We start from the raw sequence: 19653 nt of genomic DNA on the forward strand, positions 1-19653 counted from the left end.
AGCATTTTTGTAGAGCAGTGAGTTTCTGTTAAAGTCAATCTGCTTAGGTCCTCACTGGTCATTTGATTCCCAGGACACAGGCGTGTCCAGCATACATTAATTATTCTGTATGTATGAGTCTGACCGTCCAGCTGCAGTACTTACTATTTTCTGATAGATAGATAGATAGATAGATAGATAGATAGATAGATAGATAGATAGATAGATAGATAGATAGATAGATAGATAGATAGATAGATAGATACTTTATTCACCCCAGTGGGAAATTTACAACTTCCAGCAGTATCCACAAGCACAGGTAATAAGGTAATAAATGTAAAAAAATAAATAAAATAGAAATATAACACAAAATACTAAATACTACAATTTAAGGGTAAACAATATAACAAAAAATATAACAAATAAAATATAACAAAAAATACAAAATACTAGAATTTAAGGGTACAAAATATAACAAATAAAATATAATAAAATAAAATACAACAAAAAATACTAAATACTAGAAATTTAAAAGTATCAGAGATAATAATTACTGTGCAAAAACCGGGTATGTGCAAAAACTGCACACATTCACATCTTCTGTGTGCCAGCTCCAGTAGACAGAGGCCGACCCTGCGAGGATCCTGAGGCATCCAGAGATGGAATAGCTCCAGCTGGGTTCTGCTTCGTGAAGATTTGGGTATATCAAAGCAACCCTGCCGACCCTATGTGGACTTCAAGGACGACAACAAGCTCCTAATTAAGACAGACATAAAATTCTACATATGCTGTATCTGCATCACACAACTGACTGTACATAACTGCAGAAAGTACATTGTTCATGGTCACACTCTCTGGTGTCACCCAAATGAGGATGAGGTTCCCTTTGAAGTCTGGTTCCCCTCAAGGTTTCTTCCTCATATCATCTAAGGGAGTTTTTCCTCACCACAGTCGCCTCAGGCTTGCTCACTGGGGATGATTTTGTCTTAACATCTAGGACTTTTTTGCACTTTTTGAGACAGTGTTCATTGTTAAAATATACAAATAAAACTGAAGGGGATGGAAACTGAATTTTTTTAACTAGAGGATCTCTACTTTCACTTAAGTACAGGAGATGTGGACTTTACACACCACTGTATGTCATTCAAAATGCTTCATGAGACTTCTGACTTTCATGTCACACACACACACACACACACACACACACACTCCTGGTCTTGCACGGTTAATGCTCTCTTTAATGAAGGTAGCATCAGGTGACCATTTTGAATGACATGCAGCGGTGTGACTGATTTGTGCGACGCAGTTCAGCTATAAAATAAAAAAACATTACCATCTTTTAAAACGTGATGTATTTTATCACATTATGTACAACTTCCTTATCGCCAAAAATAAACTTAGAAATAAAATAAAATTAAATAGCGTCCGCACGGAACCTTTTTTCGACAGGCGGAATCTCGTGTTTCATATCGAGCGGGTAATAGTGTGACACACGATTTATATCTACAGTGTGTGTGTAAAAGCCGTAAACATTGCGCTATGATTTTATAAACTATGTAGAGAAACAATCCGTTATTTAAGGGTTTTTACAGAGTCGGCGATTTAGAGGTGGGTTGCGTCGTTGTTTTTTTATTTTAAAAAGCCACTGGGTTAAAATTAAATTAAATTTAATTACTTAATATTCGCTTTAAACTGGTAAGCGTTTAGCTCGGACTTGTTTGTTTGCTTATAGAACTTGTTTATTTAATCTAGCTTAATATATATATATATATATATATATATATATATATATATATATATATATATATATATATATATATATAGCTTAATATGCATATATATACACATATATATTGTTTGATATGTGTTTATAAATGAACAAGACACGTGAAAAAACAAGCAGGGATGCAAGACGCGCTGTGATTGGTCATTGTGAAGTGGGCGGGGCTTACCACCATCTCAGTTTTAGATAACGTGGTGGTCTGTATGGAGAAAATCAGAGAAATTATGGTTTTTCTGTTGAATTTTATTGTCACTTAATCAAAAATCCGTGAAAAACTTCTTTTTAAGGGTTCAGACATAAATAAAGGCTCAAACTTTCTGTTTCCTGTACACTTTAGTGACAAAAACGTATTTAGCTGGTTGTGAGACGAAGGAGCTGTGTTCCAAGAGTGTTTATATTTCCTCTAACTGCATTGGGACCTTTGGGTTGTCTATCACTCTGCTTGTTCCTAGGAGTCGAGCTTTAAGATCGATTCAGATTGTTTAATCAGGTGTGATTGACCTTGCGAACATTTTTTTTTTTCGTTAGAGAGTACTCAGTACTTAAAGTCCACCCTCATGGATTCCCTTGAAGACACGTTCGAGGCACTGTCTATCTCCAGACGTTTGCAGCCAGACGATCCGTCGTACATCCTGGACTTGACCCTTTCACCCGTAGACCTCATCGGTGTGTCCTGCTCCAATCACGCTGTTCGCCTGCACGCTAAAGAGACCCTCCGAGTTCAGGGAGAATATCAGGGCCACGCCGGGGCCGTGTTCGGGGTCCGGTTTTCTCCGTCCTCGCCGGATCTGCTCTTTACTGGCTCTTCTGACGGGACGCTGCGAAGCTGGGACGTGCGTCAGCCTGGTTCCTCTGCGGTCCGAGTGTTCAGGAGCGAGCCGGATCATGTGTACTGTTCGTTTGATGTGAGCTGTAACGGCACGGTGGTGTGCGCCGGCACCGAACAGCTGGGTGACGACAGCTTTCTGGTGTTCTGGGATTCCCGGATGACTGGAGGCGGAACCAAAAAGGACGGGCTGCTGGGCGTGTACTCTGAGTCGCACAGTGATGACATCACAGTTGTGCGATTCCACCCAAAGCAGGTGGACAGGCTGGCGTCGGGTTCCACAGACGGCCTGGTGAACGTGTTCGATTTGAGTTTGGGAAAAGAAGACGACGCCCTCGTCACCACGTGTAACTGCGACTCCTCCGCCAGCGCCCTCTGTTGGTCAGGTAGGTATTAAACCACACCCACCAGGACTGCACATTTCAGTTGTATGAACATGTGATCAGATTTCCTTTACTGAGATCGGACAGAAGTTTTGATCGACGTATTCAGACGTGAGAAAGAATTCACCACAATAATCTGATTTGTTTTTTAGGTAAAAATCAGGACCAGCTGCTGTGTCTGACTCACGACGAAGGCCTCCGGCTGTGGGATTTGTCTCAGCTGGACAGCAACAACTCGTTCACGCTCTTGAGTTCATCTGACGCTCGAACCCTCGTCTCCTTACCCGAGGGAACTTCTCTGGACTACTTTGTGGGCGGAACGTGGCTGGAGGAAGCAGCTCGTCTGGTCGTGGTAGGCGGATCCCACAGCGGAGAGCTCCACCTGCTGGACTGCAGCTGCACTGAACTGAAGCTGATGAAGTCACTGAGCGGTGGCCATTCATCCACGGTGAGGTGTTTCCAGTGGGACGCGATGGGTGGTGCTTTGTTGACAGGCGGCGAGGATGGCCAGCTGCTGCAGTGGAAGGCGGGAGCCGAGGAGATCAGCGTGGGGAAGAAAGACCACTTTAAAAGCATCTCGTCTGTGCAACTTAAAGCAAAGTCACACAGGAAGCAGGTGTCGAAAAGAGAGAAGAAGCAGACATTTTAATTTTCATGCTTTCTGTGAAAGATTAGACTTTTAAAATATTGAACATGGATTATATTTTAATAAAACATTATGTTGAAAATGATTTACTTCATAATCTTTCCTCTGTTGTGTCTAAAAGGAAAATAATCCTAAATAAGCTTTGAGTCGTTGATTGTTTTCCTGTAACAGCACATCACCAAGTGTTTTATACCTCACATATACACTGTGGTTTATGACACTGCTTTGCATGTGTGTGTGTGTTAGTCCTCAACAGTTATTTCATGAGCATAGCATCGATTTTGGAATGGAGTTTGATGACTACTAAAAAATAAATGAAAACAACAACAATAGGAGTTGTATATAAGAATTGACTCTGAATGACTCGCACACTTAAAAGAGTCGATTCAAAGAGCCGACTCCATCGAATCGTATTGATTCGTTCGAGGTAAACTAAGCGAATAAGAAAAATACCCTCTATGTACACTCTAAATACACTCTATGTAAGCTTAAGTGAGTTCCCCTTTATCAAACCTTTAATTGTGGAAGTGTGTGTGTGTGTGTTTTCATGCATTGTGTGTGTGTTAGTCATAATCTGTTACTTCATGAGCATCGATTTCGGAATAGCGTTTGTTAACTGATTACAAAAAATAAATAAGAACAACAACGGGAGTTGTATATAAGAATCGACTCTGAATGACTCGCACACCTAAAAGAGTCGATTCAATGAGCCGACTCCATAGAATCTTTTTGATTCGATCGCGGTAAACTAAGCGAATAAAAAATACTCACACTCTTTATGTAAGTTTAAGTGAGTTCCCCATTATCGAACGTTCAATTGTGAAGGTGTTTGTGTGTGTGTGTTTGTCATAATCTGTTACTTCATGAACATCGACTTAGGAATGGAGTTTGATGACTGATTACAAAAAAAATAAATAAAAACAAGGTTGTATATAAGAATCGACTCTGATTGACTCGCACACCTAAAAGAGTCGATTCAAAGAGCCGACTCCATAGAGTCTTTTTGATTCGATCGAGGTAAACTAAGCGAATAAGAAAAATACTCACACTCTTTATGTAAGTTTAAGTGAGTTTCTCTTATCAAACGTTTAATTGTGAAGGTGTTTTGTGTTGTTGTGCTTGCTCGAATGAATCAAACGTATGGGATTCTTTAGGACAAAACAGATCGCTCCGCATTACAGTGACTCGTACAGCGCTGGGTTTGGCCTCACTTCAAGTCCAACTTCATTCCACATATCTCTCTCTCTCTCTCTCTCTCTCTCCCTCTCTCCCTCCTTCCTCGCGCCGGTTGACAGAAACGAGCTGTGTGTTTTTTCCCCTCCTCGTCCTGTCCTCGACAACCTATGTTCATTCTGCGTTGTTTGTTCCCCCTCGTGAATGACACCCACACTGTCCAATCGTATTGCTGAGAATCTTTAAACCGACCAATCAGCATTGAGTATGGGTTGGCACACAAACCAGCACGGTTTTCTGTGTGTGTGTGTGTGTGTTATGTGTGCCATGGACTCAGCCCAGCAATATTGACAATAGGGTGAACCGATTTAATCGCCCTAAATAAAATTGAAATAAAACAAAAAACCCCAAAACAATCGGGAAAGGAAGATTAAGCGCGGCTAGACACACGGGATTTCTACCAAACCATTAGGAGATGTGTTTATTTTAACCGCATCTTTCTTTCTTTCTATCTTTTTTTATGCATCCATTGATGGGACACGGAGGATTATTTCACTAGATGGTGTAAGGATTTGGCATTTTTTCAGCCACAACATTGCATATTTTTTTTGCATCTGTCTGCTTTCCATTAGGACATTTAAGCAGAACTGGGAACATAGGGTTTCTTTTTTTAAGCAAAGTAAATTATTTACAAAAAAATACCAAGTGTTTATACGGGATCACTCCTCAGTCACCTCCGTTCCCCCGAAACACAGAGGATCAAAAGGTAAAAACAAAACTTGGTCACACTTCTGTCCTTTTAAAAACGTATTTTATCATTTATACAAATTCCTCGGTTTACTTATTTGTTTATTTATTTGTTTGTGTTGCTTGTTTTCATTTCCTTTTCTGCGGCTCCTTCGCTAGCAGGGACGCGCGAGCTGGAATTCGGTTAGCACGCTAGCGAATTAGCCAGGCTGCTAAAGATAATTCCTTTTCTTTTTTCCCCCTAATCAGCGAAATGAACACAGTGCAGGCGATGAAAAAAACTGCTTGTTTGTTTTATTTGCGAGTGCTCGCTTTTAAAATAAACACGTTTGCAGATAATGTCCTGATCACTAGCGATGATTTTTTTTTAACCGGGTAGCTAGTTAGCCGTTAGCCGCTAGCGGCGCTCGGAGACGAGGGGACGAAACTGCGAAAACGTCCGTGCGTGGAAGTTTCTAGGAGATCGTGTGATGATGAACTCGACGTGAAAGGTCTTGCGTAATTGAATTCTGGACGTGTGTTTTTTTGGCAGTGTTTGTAACGCGTGTTGTGATTTTTGTTTGCTAAATGCTAATCGCCAGTGTTTAGGCCTCAGGAGCTCTACGGCTGTTTCCTAGATAGACGGCGAAACTCTCACTTTTCTGCCGAAGCCCAAATGGACACATAGTGCACTAGGTAGGGTGCATGTTGCCTTGTGTATGTGTACTATTTAGTGTGCTTGTGTAGGCAATAACGTGGCGTTTGGGATGCAGCCCTCGGAAGAATTTTTTTTCCGTGTCAAATTTGTCAGCGAGCGAGGCTCGTGCGGTCATTCGGGCCTGTTATTTAGTCGCTTAACTGTCTCTCCATGATCTCAAAAAGATCTTGCAGACTGAAATTAAACCAACTTTATGCACAATCAAAACTTTTGTAGCCTTAGTGTTACATGCACAAATTCAAATAAATAAATAGTTTTGGAGATGTTTGTTTGTCAGTTTTTTTTCTTTTCTTTTTCTCTGTGACGTGCTAAACGACTCATCCTGTACATATTTTGTGTTTGTCCAATAAGATTCTAGATCTCTAGGTATTTGTCCCGCCCACCAGCGACGGGTCTTGCTCTACAGTAGCAGCCTCTCAGCAGTAAACATGCTTTGTGTGTCCTTTATGTCTTCTAATTCACTTTCCCAAGATGGAAGGAAAATTTTCATTCATTTGTATGGAAGTGGAGTTTGTGAGTTGCGAGTTTTGTTGACTTTTGCTCACTCGCTTCACTCAAGAATGCAAGAAACTGTCTTTATACTGCTCTTTTTTTCCACCGGACATCCACAGACTAAACCCCACGCCGTCTCCTGGTCTCCTCCATCACCCTCGTTAAAGTGGACATCTTCACTGTTCTTCATATTTCACGCAGCCATGTTTGTTTAGATTGAAGGAGATGGAGAGTGGTGTATCTCAGACGCAGATATGACACCCCATGGCTTCTGGTTACAAAAAGGAAATAATATGGAATAAATTGCATGAAAAAAGATGAATTTTGGCTTCGTAGTTGCTCTGTAGGTCTTATACAGCTATGACACGCTAGATATTGGGGTGGTAAAGGTCATTCCCAGGATGGCGCCTGCCACCCGTGTGGCCACGCCTCTTCTGCTTTCTTATCTGTAATTCAAGCCTGATCTAATCTCACGGCGTGATTCCGTCCTGAGATCCAGATTTCTATAAACTGTGTAAGTAGAGCTGGGCGATATGGCCAAAAAATTGAATCTCCGATTTTTTAAAAACAAAATTCGAGTTTAAAACGATTATTTTTCTTTAAAAAAATGTAATAAAACATTAGAGACTATAGAATAGATTTTTTTAATTTGAGCAAAAACAATATCACCAAACATATGAACTGCTAATCTGGACTAAAAGTGCAAAATTACTTTTTTTTTGTTATTTTAGAAAAACAATAATCAATACAACATAAAAACCTTTTTTGGGGATTTATAAAATGCAAACTTTCACCAGTCTTTACAAGTTCTAATTATTCTAGTAAAATACAGTAATATAACAAAATATGAGGGATTTGTAAAGTGCAAACGGCAGACTTAAATCACTTTTTATAAAATAAATAATTGTCACCTGAAGAAAAACAACTTTGTAAACAGTTCAACACGCTAACACGCTAAATAAAACCAACACGCAACCAACACGCTAAATAAAACCAACACGCAACTAACACGCTAAATAAAACCAACACGCAACTAACACAGTAAATAAAATCTAACAGGAGCCAGACAGCATTTTACATCTGTGTATACGGGCACAATCGGGGGCGAGTCTAGGATTTTCATTTAAGGGGGACTCCGCCCCCAATGAGGATATAATAGTAAAAAAATATAAATAAATAAAATAAAGGTTTAACTAACAGGGTAGGACGGTAAACTTATTGCAGCATTCCACTGTATTGCATAGATGTGTTTTATAACATTTGAGGACTGAACAAGCCAAATACGAGTCTTCCTGATCGCGCGCACACACACACACACACACACACACACACACACACACACACGCGCGCGCGCGCACACACACACGTCCTCTGATCCTTGCTCTGAGACGCCACGGTTTCTTCAGTCAGATTAAAGAACGTGCTGAAAGACAGGGAAGAGCTGAAGAGCCACCGTTTTCGTCGCTAGGCCATTTTTAACATTTCTATTCAGCCACCCTAAGAATTCTGCGATTCTCCATAAACTCTACACAAATTCGTGATCGCTTCAGTCCCCTTTAAATTTCATATGTAAACGGCGGCAGACTTTCGGCTCCTCCCCGTCTTTCAGCACGTTCTTCAGTCCGACTGAAGAAACCACGCCTCTCTTAGAAACAAGCTCTTTGCGTCGCAGAACTACGGAAGCTCGGCCTTGCAAACCCAAGTGAAATCGGAAAATCGATTTTCGTTTTTTCAACATCGACAGAAACCATGAATTTAAATTAATCGATAATAACGATTAATCGCCCAGCTCTATGTGTAAGTTGTGTAATCTGTGGACTGATTTTTTCATCAAATCTTGGACACTAAAATCCGCAAACTGTTGGGGTGGGGCAGATGCAAATGCAGTAGTGATGAGACTGTCACTTAAAAAAAAAAATCGCACTTTACAATAGTTTGTTTAGCAAGTCGTAAACAAAACGTATTAATAGTCTTTAATGAATGCTGAGTCTCTTCACTGTAGCGTTGGACGGCTGGTAGGACTGACCGTTCCATCGTCTCCACTTTGAGTCGTGGAGAGGGTTTTGATGAAGCTTCGTGTTTACACCCAGCTTACGCTCCAGAGCTGACGAGTGCACCTTTTACACGTATCATTTTCCTTCTATAAACGTTTCATGGTTCTGTTTATATTGTGGTTTTTCCTCTGCTCTGTTTTTGTGTCCAGAGGTCAGTGTGGAAGTCTGAAGAAGTTCCTCATCTTAAACTCTCGTCCTTTTTAGAGGATTTAGAAACCGGCCTTGAGCTTTCTTCTCCTCTTTCTTAAGTCACCTGTTGTAACACCTCCTGAGTTTTGTTTTTGAGAGGAAACCGGAGGATGAAATACAGAATAAAATCCAGAGAGTGAAATTATTTCAAACGTTACAGCGGTTTATTTTCTTTTAAATTGTTGGACGAACATAAAGCAAACCAGACAGTGTTCGGCGTTCACAGATAACCTTTCCATTTTTCATGTTTTGCTCTAAATGTGATTTAAGTCGTTAAGATCATATTTAATTATCCTCGGATACACCCACAGGGAAAAAAAAATGCACCAACATCCTCATATGAATCAAAACCTCACGAAAAAATTGCGCTCTCCTAAAATACGCCTTGATGATTACAGCTCCTCCCACTCCTGCGGGTACTCAGATCTTTAATTGAACATGATGATGATGATGTGTGCACTGGTGAATATCTGTGGTGCATTCTCCCAAGCCGCCTGTTTTGATGCTTAAGTAAACGCAGAACCCTACTTTGAGTTTGACGGACATTCCTATCGACCAATCACAGACTCGGCTCTTCAGCAGCAACTAATAAAAACAGGATGCTGGGAGATTTTATTTATTTATTTTTTTAGAAATTTTCTGGCATCCGTCAGAAAAGATCCAGGTGTTAAGATTAAGATCCTGATGTGAACTAATCCCGCGCTCTTACACGGATGCGCTGAGCTCAAGGCCGTGGAACGTGCTCAGGTTTTTTGATTAAGTTTGTTATTCAAACTCTGGATTATATTTAGACACAATGCACAATAACCGCAAGCAGGGCCGCATGCAAATCTGCCACGAGGCTCCAGAGACACTGGGGTCAGCTCGTCCGAGCGCGTAGGACAGCCGGAGTTCATACATTCACCTGTTTCACATTGAGCCAGATGTTAGATTAGCCAGGAACCAGCCTGCGCCCGAGGATTCCTGGAGAACTGCGGCGTGTCAATCATAGAATTGTCTTGGAGTATCGTGATACAGCGCTTCTGTCGTATCGTCATCCACCTCTAGGTCAAGTCCAGCTTCGAAACATCATTAAAGTCAGTGAACAAACTGTCTAGATAGCTGACTTCCTGGTTGTCACGGAAACGAGCAAGCTGGCTACGACGGGCTACAAGGTGGCGTCACGGGGAACCGATCCTTGTGGTCCGATTTCACTCAATGAAGAGTTTTCTTGAGAACACCGATCCTCAAGATGGCCGCCGTTATACAGTGTGACGCCTTACAAAAAAAACACATTGTGTCTTCTTTTTTTTTTTTTTCCCCTCGTCAGCATGCGCCGTGCCGCATGGAAACACTCCGGTTACGGACTTGTGACTCATATTTGTGTCATAACCATCCAGGAAATGATCACCGCCATTGTAAAATGAATCATCTCCTGTGGTTCCTCCACCGGGCGACACTGCCTTCTATTGCGCTATCTAGTTGGGTTTTTTTCCCTGAGGCTAATGGATCACTGGGGTGTATTACGGTTTTAGAGCTTTTAGCACTAACCTGCTGCTTCCAGTGATACTCTGATAATTATTTTTTTTAAAAACATCATTCCGTTATCATGTTATAAAAATAAATCACGTCCACCTCGCGCCGCTTGTCTGCTGATGAGGCGCCGGAAACCCCTCCGTCGGTTCAGGCTCAAAGTCGGGTCTCGTCACGGGTTTTTCCACACCGCTGCGTTCTCCTTATTTTTATTATTATTATTATTATTATCAGCATTTTTTTGTGTGAGAGTACAAAGTGAATTGGAGGAATAATGCTCAGCCTTGATTACGCAAATCAGTCATTAGCCAACGTGTCTAAATTGTTTATGAGCGCTTTAATCTGCTGCCAAGTGCGTTTACTCCTACAACCTCGCTAACAATAGACCTGCATACCGCGTGTCACAACAACAGTGTTCACATTACCTTACATACCCGAGCCTGAAGATTGAGCAAAACATCAATAGCAACTTTATTGACTCTGTTTAAAGACTTTTTTTTTTAAACTGAGAAACTAAGAATCCTGCCCCTTGAAGACCGCTGTATGTAAATGAGCTCTGTTCCGATTGCGGACACAAATGACACGAGGCACCCGGAGTCCAACTCGTTTACAGATCCGCCAACAAAGCCGAGCTTGTAGCAGCCGCCAAGACAAAAGGACGTTTTGCGGACTGATTAGCGTGTAATTTGATTAGCGCTCACTTCCTGTTTCTAAAGACACACGAGTTTTCATCGGCACTAGACGGGCCACGCCCTCAAGCAACCTGTCAGAAACGGTGGCGTCTGCGATTGTTATTTCTGCTCGATGACTAAATCTAGAGTTATTCAAGCTAGAGTGCAAAAGTTTTCACACCCTCCAAAGAAAATGAGGAGGAGTTTAATCTCAGGAGGTTTTAAAAACACCAACATCTGAAAGGGCTACATGATGTGGATATTTATCATTCAGCACTTTGCACATGGCTGTGTAAATTATGACTTTAATGCCTGAAGGAAGAACCCTCCGAGGCATGTGCTCTCTCTCTCTCTCTCTCTCTCTCTCTCTCTCTCTCTCTCTATGACGTTACGTAACGCACACGGAGGGTTCGGGAGAGAAAAGACGAGATGAGCGCGTACGCAAGAGTGATTCTGAGCCTCGTAGGAAGTCAACAGGAAGTCTGGTGGAGTGAGAGACAATCCTCCGGCTGTATTTCAGCGCGGCGAGCGTGTTTTACATCCTCGCTTACGTTTACGGCAGGAAGTCGTTCAGCTGCAGAACAACACAAGCCTTAAATAATCCCTGATACACTTCCATTAATGTCAAACATGTCTCTGTTCTGTGTCCTTGTCCAGTATTCCACTCTCCTTTCCGTTCACTGTTGGAATAAACTCCACTTTCCACTAGACGCTGGATCGGGTCTGTGGGGATTAGTGCTCATTCAGACACAAGAGCTTTAGTGAGATCAGACTCTGATGTCTGGATGTTGAGGAGACTCCAGTTCCAGTTCAGTCCAGTGGGGTTGAGTCAGAGTCGGGGCTCCAGTGCAGGATGCTCCAGCTCTTCTACTCTAACCTTTACTTAGTTATTTATTTATTTATATTTTTAATTTAAACTTTCTTTATTTACTTCGTCGCTAAATTTCCATCAGATACACGTCTGATATTATACATGAATATGTTCATACATAGGCACACATGTATCCACATATATGTACTTACCTGTACGTGAGCTTTAATTAAAGAATAAAATCAGGTCTATGAGAAGTTGCATATTTGGTCCCTTTATCCCAATACAAAGCAAATTCCTCCCATTTTCTGATTTACAAACGCTGTTTATTTGCTCCAGTTTATAAATGTCCATTCATGCACTCCTGCCACAACCATTTTTTGGTAAAACTCTTTAACAGCCACCAGCAATATATTCATTAGGTATTTATCTCTTTTTAAACCAACCATTCCTGGGGTATGTACCCAAAAAAAAAAAAAACAAGATCTTCATGTCGAATTCATACATTTGGAGATATCTCGAAGGGCAGTATATAATCGTCTCCAGTAGCCCTTAATAACGGAGCAGTCCCGGGAAACATGTTATAAATGGTTTGCATTTTGCTCCAACATACAGAAGAATTGCTGCCATGGTGTGATTTTCCCATTTCTGTGCCTTGGAGCGTTTCTGTCCATGCCTCCATGTTGTCGTCCATTCTTCCTTCCTCTGTTATAACTGGCCCTCCTCCTATTTCCCATTTCGTTTTAATACAAGTCCTCGAGTGTCTTTTAAGGTCTAACAGACATTTGTATGTGATATCTGAGTTTTGCCGATATTAATCTCATCATCCCGATAGCCGGACTCAGAAAGGAGTGTCGTTTGTCCCAGGTATCATCTTATCATAGCAAGCCAGTTTGTGTTCTGTTCCTTTAGAATGAATTCCCTCTAATATCCTCATATCTGTCTGATATACTGAGATAATGGTTCCATATACAGTGCGAAAAATAATGGCGACCCTGCCGCGTACCCCTCCAGAGTAAAGCTATTCGGTTCATCCTTAAACTCCTTATACCACTCTGCCATATAACCGTCTGATCCAAGTGACTTGCCCAATTTAAGTCTATTAATTGCAGTTATTAATTCATCTTCAGTTATATCAGTGGTCATCCTTCTGTTCTGTTCATGTAAAGTGGGTAATTCTTTAGTCCATTAAGTTCATTAACTTGTTATGGAGGTCATCTGATGTTTTATTATATTGCTATGATTTGACCTCGTAAAGAGTGTCCCATAGAATAGAAGGTTATCATTGAATTCTACACAGGTACTGATTTCATTTTTAACTTGTTTCTTGACAGGGCTCGTCATTAAATAGACTTGAGTTTGCAGGTCAAAATCAGTGGACAAGATAATTTCTCAAAATTGAGTTTATTTGTAATAAGAATAGCGACTCCCCGTCTATATCCTGATTTATATGCAGAGAAAAACATAAAACTAGAAATTTCTTCATGCTTTTTATCATTTAAATGAGTTTCCTGTAAGTATATTATATGGGCTCGCTCTTTATTTCATTACGTTTGATTGGGTTCAACATCCTGTTAATATTAAAGGATGGTATTTTAACCATATTTATCTGAAGACCCTGTGTTGATTAATTTAGCTAGATAGAATTTGCCTGATCCCTGAACAGATACGAACAAGAGAACATACACTGTATTGCCAAAAGTATTCGCTCACCTGCCTTGACTCGCATAAGAAATTAAGTGACATCCCATTCCTAATCCATAGGGTTCAATATGACGTCGGTCCACCCTTTGCAGCTATAACAGCTTCAACTCTTCTGGGAAGGCTGTCCACAAGGTTTAGGAGTGTGTTTATGGGAATTTTTGACCATTCTTCCAGAAGCGCATTTGTGAGGTCACACACTGATGTTGGACGAGAAGGTCTGGCTCTCAGTCTCCGCTCTAATTCATCCCAAAGGTGTTCTATCGGGTTGAGGTCAGGACTCTGCAGGCCAGTCAAGTTCCTCCACACCAGACTCTGTCATCCATGTCTTTATGGACCTTGCTTTGTGCACTGGTGCACAGTCATGTTGGAAGAGGAAGGGGCCAGCTCCAAACTGTTCCCACAAAGTTGGGAGCATGGAATTGTCCAAAATGTCTTGGTATGCTGAAGCATTCAGAGTTCCTTTCACTGGGACTAAGGGGCCAAGCCCAGCTCCTGAAAAACAACCCCACACCATAATCCCCCTCCACCAAACTTTACACTTGGCACAATGCAGTCAGACAAGTACCGTTCTCCTGGCAACCGCCAAACCCAGACTCGTCCATCAGATTGCCAGATGGAGAAGCGCGATTCGTCACTCCAGAGAACGTGTCTCCACTGCTCTAGAGTCCAGTGGCGGCGTGCTTTACACCACTGCATCCGACGCTTTGCATTGCACTTGGTGATGTATGGCTTGGATGCAGCTGCTCGGCCATGGAAACCCATTCCATGAAGCTCTCTGCGCACTGTTCTTGAGCTAATCTGAAGGCCACATGAAGTTTGGAGGTCTGTAGCGATTGACTCTGCAGAAAGTTGGTGACCTCTTCGCACTATGCGCCTCAGCATCCGCTGACCCCGCTCCGTCAGTTTACGTGGCCTACCACTTCGTGGCTGAGTTGCTGTTGTTCCCAAACACTTCCACGTTCTTATAATACAGCTGACAGTTGACTGTGGAATATTTAGGAGCGAGGAAATTTCACGACTGGATTTGTTGCACAGGTGGCATCCTATCACAGTTCCACACTGGAATTCACTGAGCTCCTGAGAGCGACCCATTCTTTCACAAATGTTTGTAAAAACAGTCTGCATTCCTAGGTGCTTGATTTTATACACCTGTGGCCATGGAAGTGATTGGAACACCTGATTCTGATTATTTGGATGGGTGAGCGAATACTTTTGGCAATATAGTGTACATAACAAGAACAACGATATGATTCCAAGGCTGGGGTCTCTAACAAGTGAACCTGAATTAAGCTAAAACGTCTAGAAATTCACATTATCATATATGCTCCTCAAACTGTCTCTCTTAAGGTTTGCTTAACTCACCAATGATCTGAAATTAGCCCAAGTTTAAGGTTCCTCTGGAGGGGGTTCTGTCCGTCTTCTGAAAATCTGCAATCTCCCCCTAATGTTCCTCTCTTGTTGTTCTTTTGTCCCATGTTGTCTCAGTCCTCTCATCGTCTCCCAGACTGTATGGGATAACTGCTCAGCGAGACTCATACTCTCGGTGTGATTACGCTGACCGGGCAGTCCTGTCCTTCAGTCGCCTCCTCTGCCGACTGAAACACTCGTGTCCCATCATCGTTTAGATGGGAACGCCGTCTGGAACCGTATCCGTTTGTGTTTTAATACCCGTTTACCCGATTAGTATTAAGGGTAATCTTGGTCAAAGTATATTGGTCTTTCATTCAGAAAACACCTCCTTTCCAGAGATTTTGTGTAGAATCTCTTGAAGCGGTGGAATTTGATGATAATTGACCGTGGTCTATCTTCCCTGGTTGGTTGTAGTGAGCTCTCTCAATGCTGAGATCTGTAGTCGAGGGGATCTCCAGCTTGTCCTGTAGTAGCTTTTCCACAAACGATGTCATCGACGCCCGTTCTTCTCCCTCAGGATCCTTCTGTTCTCCCGCCGTGATCTCCCTTCTTGGTCAAGAAGTTTATTTTCTTGTTGTTTGATTACTTTTGTCATCTTACTCTTTACCTGTTCTACGTTTTGAACACGGCCTTCTACTTTTCCGATTCGCGTTCCCGGCCTCCGCTATCTCGTGGTGAGCTCTGTTGAGTTCGGTGATGATCTCGTTTAGTTGTTGTTTTCGTGTCTTTGCGAAAGTCCCTTATCTCCTCCAGAACTTTTGTCAGATTTGCCGAGTCACTCACAAGAGTATTAGCATTAGCTTCGCCATCTTGTGCCTTGCGTAGGAGAGCTATTTCCTGCGTTTTCTTTGTTCACAGTGGGTTTTGTGCGCCGATGCTGGAATATGACCCCAGAGACATTCTGTACAACTGTGTGTGTGTGTGTGTGTGTGTGTGTGTGTGTGTGATGGTCAGGGGGCACTAACTTTTGGCCTTAGTTAACTTTTGGAAATAGTGTGCTTCTCTGTATGTAGTGTAACAGTGATATTTTCAGAGTTCATTATCAGTGTATTTGTGAAAAATCGCAGATTAATTGTAGCACAGATTCACAAAAAAAACCCGAATAATTAACTAAAGATCCTGGATTTGTTTGGAAACCGCACTTTTCCAGTTTTTCTCCACCGATATGAAAACCGCAGGTGAGCCAATCATCACGTGAATCTGGAATAATTGACGGTCCAGTATGTAACCTACACTCAGGAAGCCCCGCCCACTTCTCCTCCTCTAGCTCACATTAGTAATACTAGCTAATACACATTAGTAATTCTAGCTGTTTCTGTATTTATCTAGTTATAAATATGACGCGGCTCTGCTCCGTACTTTCTGACCTCCGTGATTTTTGTCCTTTCTGATTTCCCTGAGCACCTGGGTAAAGGTTTGTTTACGAACACACCCCCTGTCCACATTGTTGTTCTTGAGGGTTAACAGGTCTGACATCCTCATACATATAATAACCACTTGGCTGATTCAGCGAGGTATTTAACCAGGAATTGTTGTTTTTTTTCCACCCTGTGTCTCTCAGGGCTATGTCCTCAGCAGCCACCTCGCCGCCGTCAGTGGACAAAGTGGACGGGTTCTCCCGAAAATCGGTCAGGAAGGCCAAGCAGAAGCGCTCACAGAGTTCCTCACAGTTCCGCTCTCAGGGCAAACCCATCGAGCTCACTCCCCTCCCTCTGCTCAAAGGTAACGCACACACACACACACACGCCTCATTGGTTTATCATCCTCATTGCTCCGATTATACGAAGGATAAATCATCATTAGTCTCATTTACTCATTTAAATACTCAGGCTGTCATCTCTGTGTCCATGCTCCGTTTCCCAGAGTCACTTGTGCATCTAGAGAACTTGTCCTCCCTCCCTCCTTCGCTGTGGATTATGGGTAGGAAGGACAGCAGGAGCCCCATTAAGCAGCTCATGGCTTGGCTCTGACTTTCTAATGAAAGGTCAGTGCTCTGCGTGCCAGCAGGAGAAAGAGGCGTCGTTCCTCGCACACGTACAGCAGCGCTGATCCCTTCTGTATTCAGATTGCTGCTGAGGCTTTTTATTATTTAAACGCAACACCGCCAGAGCTGTGTTAGTTCTCTGCATGCGGCTGATCTTTTAATAGAAGAGGAAAAAACGAGCGGTGTGTGTAGCGTGTGATGGAGAAAATACAGACGGGTTTAAAATTTGGTTAAAATTGAAGCCGTACCCAGTCATGGCCAGTAGGGGGCGCATGTGATCAGGCCACAGTGCTGTTTACCCCTGAATCATCTGTCTTTCTGTTGCTATTTTGTGGTTTATCTGGAAATTAAATGATTTATTTATGCGCTAGTTTATTTATTCATAGTTTATTTATAAACGCAGAATGAATTGCTTTCGCAGACCTGTTACAGAAACAACGCGACTCGGTATGAATCCTGCGACGTGTCTATGACGAATCGTTTAGTCGAGAGTTCCGGCTGCGGGAAACATCCCTCAAACCAATACGATGAAATTAGCGTCATTATTGGAATATTTTTTTTCCCCAGATCAATTAGAGGTGAAAATGATGGAATCACTTTGTAATCTTTTTGTATAAACAAAATGGGAAAGTTATTCAAGAAAAACATTCAGATGGACTGTGGAAGTACAGCATGTTGCCAAAAGTTTTGGGACGTCTGCTTTCACATGTACGTCAACTTTAATGACATCCCATTCATAATCTATAGGCTTTAATATGGAGTTGTTCTGCACTTTGCAGCTATAACAGCTTCAACTCTTCTGGGAAGGCTTTCCACAAGGTTTAGGAGTGTGTTTATTGGATTTTTTTGACCGTTCCTCTAGAAACACATTTGTGAGGTCAGACACTGATGTTGGACGAGAAGGTCTGGCCCACAGTCTCCGCTCTAATTCATCCCAAAGGTGTTCTATGGGGTTGAGGTCAGGACTCTGTGCAGGACAGTCAAGTTTCTCCACACCAAACTCACTCATCCATGTCTTGATGGACCTTGCTTTGGTCACTGGTGTGCAGTCATGTTGGAACAGGAAGGGGTCATCCCTAAACTGTTCCCACAAAGAGCATGAAATTGTCCAAAATGTCTTGGTATGAAGCTGAAGCATTAAGAGTTCCTTTCACTGGAACTAAGGGGTCGAGCCCAACCCCTGAAAAACCACACCTGAATTCAGTGATCTGGAGCGGCGTCCCAGTGTAGTGCATGTGTCAAGGGGAAAAAAAAGAAAATCACAACAAAAACAAAAGGGTGGAAAAAAAGAGTGTCGGTGTTGTTGATAGAACTGGAAGAAACCATCTGAATGGAAACTCCTACACTGAAGAAACCAGGGTGAAGAAAGCAGTCGCTCATCACCATGACGACAAGACCAGCAAGCAGTCTTAAACCCAATGGAAATTTAAGGTGGAAATAAAAATTGGTCCATGATCTGTTGACTCCTGTTCCAGACAGTTGAAGCAGCTTGATGACGATGAAAGTTTCTCTGTAGTAAAGTCTAAACCTCTTGATGATGATTCCAGATCTGCTTCTTCAACATCGAGTGATTCTGTGAAGAGGAAGAGGAAGTGACATGCTTTCCTGAAGAACTTTTTTTTCCTCCTCCACAATACCAGACTTTATTTAGTCGTGCAGCTTCTTAGCGATAAAGCTTTATTATTTGTTTTGACAGCACTGGTCAATTCTCAAACATGATTGGTCAGAAAGGTGTTGCTGACTTCCTGACCAATCACATCTGTCACTCTCACAGTCTCTCTCTCTCTCTCTCGTCTGACCTCAAGGGCAGAAGTTTAAAATGAGTAGCACAGAAATAGAACTGAAGACAGAAAGGAACGATGCACTGTGTGTGTGTGTGTGTGTGTGTGTGTGTGAGGTTGGGGGGTGTCATTTCATTTCAGCCAGGCCCTCCCCTCTCTCCACCCAGCCATAGTTTCCGTGGGGTCAGCTGTGCCTGGTAACCTGATCCTGACTGCTGCTTTCCTTTCAGTACATGCACACAAATCTATACACACACACACACACACACACACACACACACACACTCCGTCACTACACTGCACTCCAGGTTTATACGTTTAAACACTTGCACTCCCAGTCTGGCCATCTTTAACTTCAAAGAGTGTGACCAGGAGAAAAGACGAAGGACGGCAAGACAGGGAGGGTGAGTGTGTGTGTGTGTGTGAGAGAGAGAGAGAGAGAGAGAGAGAGAGAGAGGGTGGGGGGTGAGAGAGAGAGGGGGTGTGTGTGTGTGTGTGTGTGTGTGAGAGAGAGAGCAAGAGAGAGAGTGTAAGAGAGAGTGCGTGTGTGTGATTGTGTGTGTTAGAGAGTGTGTGAGTGTGTGTATGATGATGTGGGAGTGGAGGACCAACATGAGCTTGATCTTTGTTGTTGATCAGAATTCTCATAGCTCGGATGTCTGACCTCTGTGTTAGTGAACTGTAGTGAAATGATTGTAGAGAGATGAGCTGCTCCACCCACAGAGTGGACGATAGGTTTTACATCTTTCTGACCGCGAGCTTCAGGACCACTGGAGTTCAACTATTTTCTGTGGAGAGACGTTTGAAACGC

At 42.4% G+C, this 19653-nt stretch overlaps 2 protein-coding genes across 2 annotated transcripts in view; both read left to right on the forward strand.

The window, feature by feature from the left end:
• Positions 1–1452: 1452 nt before the first annotated feature.
• On the forward strand, positions 1453–4361 carry wdr89 (WD repeat domain 89). Its single transcript, XM_058379787.1, has 3 exons — positions 1453–1587; positions 2291–2974; positions 3124–4361. The coding sequence occupies exons 2-3, from the start codon at positions 2320–2322 to the stop codon at positions 3618–3620; spliced, it is 1152 nt and encodes a 383-aa protein (XP_058235770.1). The 5' UTR covers positions 1453–1587; positions 2291–2319; the 3' UTR covers positions 3621–4361.
• A 729-nt stretch (positions 4362–5090) lies between these two features.
• Positions 5091–19653, forward strand: part of ppp2r5eb (protein phosphatase 2, regulatory subunit B', epsilon isoform b) — a 22835-nt gene continuing 8272 nt past the window's right edge. Inside the window, exons 1-2 of the mRNA XM_058385854.1 lie at positions 5091–5556; positions 16639–16799. Of these exons, the coding sequence (XP_058241837.1) occupies positions 16643–16799 (157 nt within the window). The 5' untranslated portion in view covers positions 5091–5556; positions 16639–16642. The remainder of the gene's footprint in view (positions 5557–16638; positions 16800–19653) is intronic.

This window comes from Hemibagrus wyckioides, linkage group LG03 (assembly GCF_019097595.1).
Source record: "Hemibagrus wyckioides isolate EC202008001 linkage group LG03, SWU_Hwy_1.0, whole genome shotgun sequence".
NCBI lineage: Eukaryota > Metazoa > Chordata > Actinopteri > Siluriformes > Bagridae > Hemibagrus > Hemibagrus wyckioides.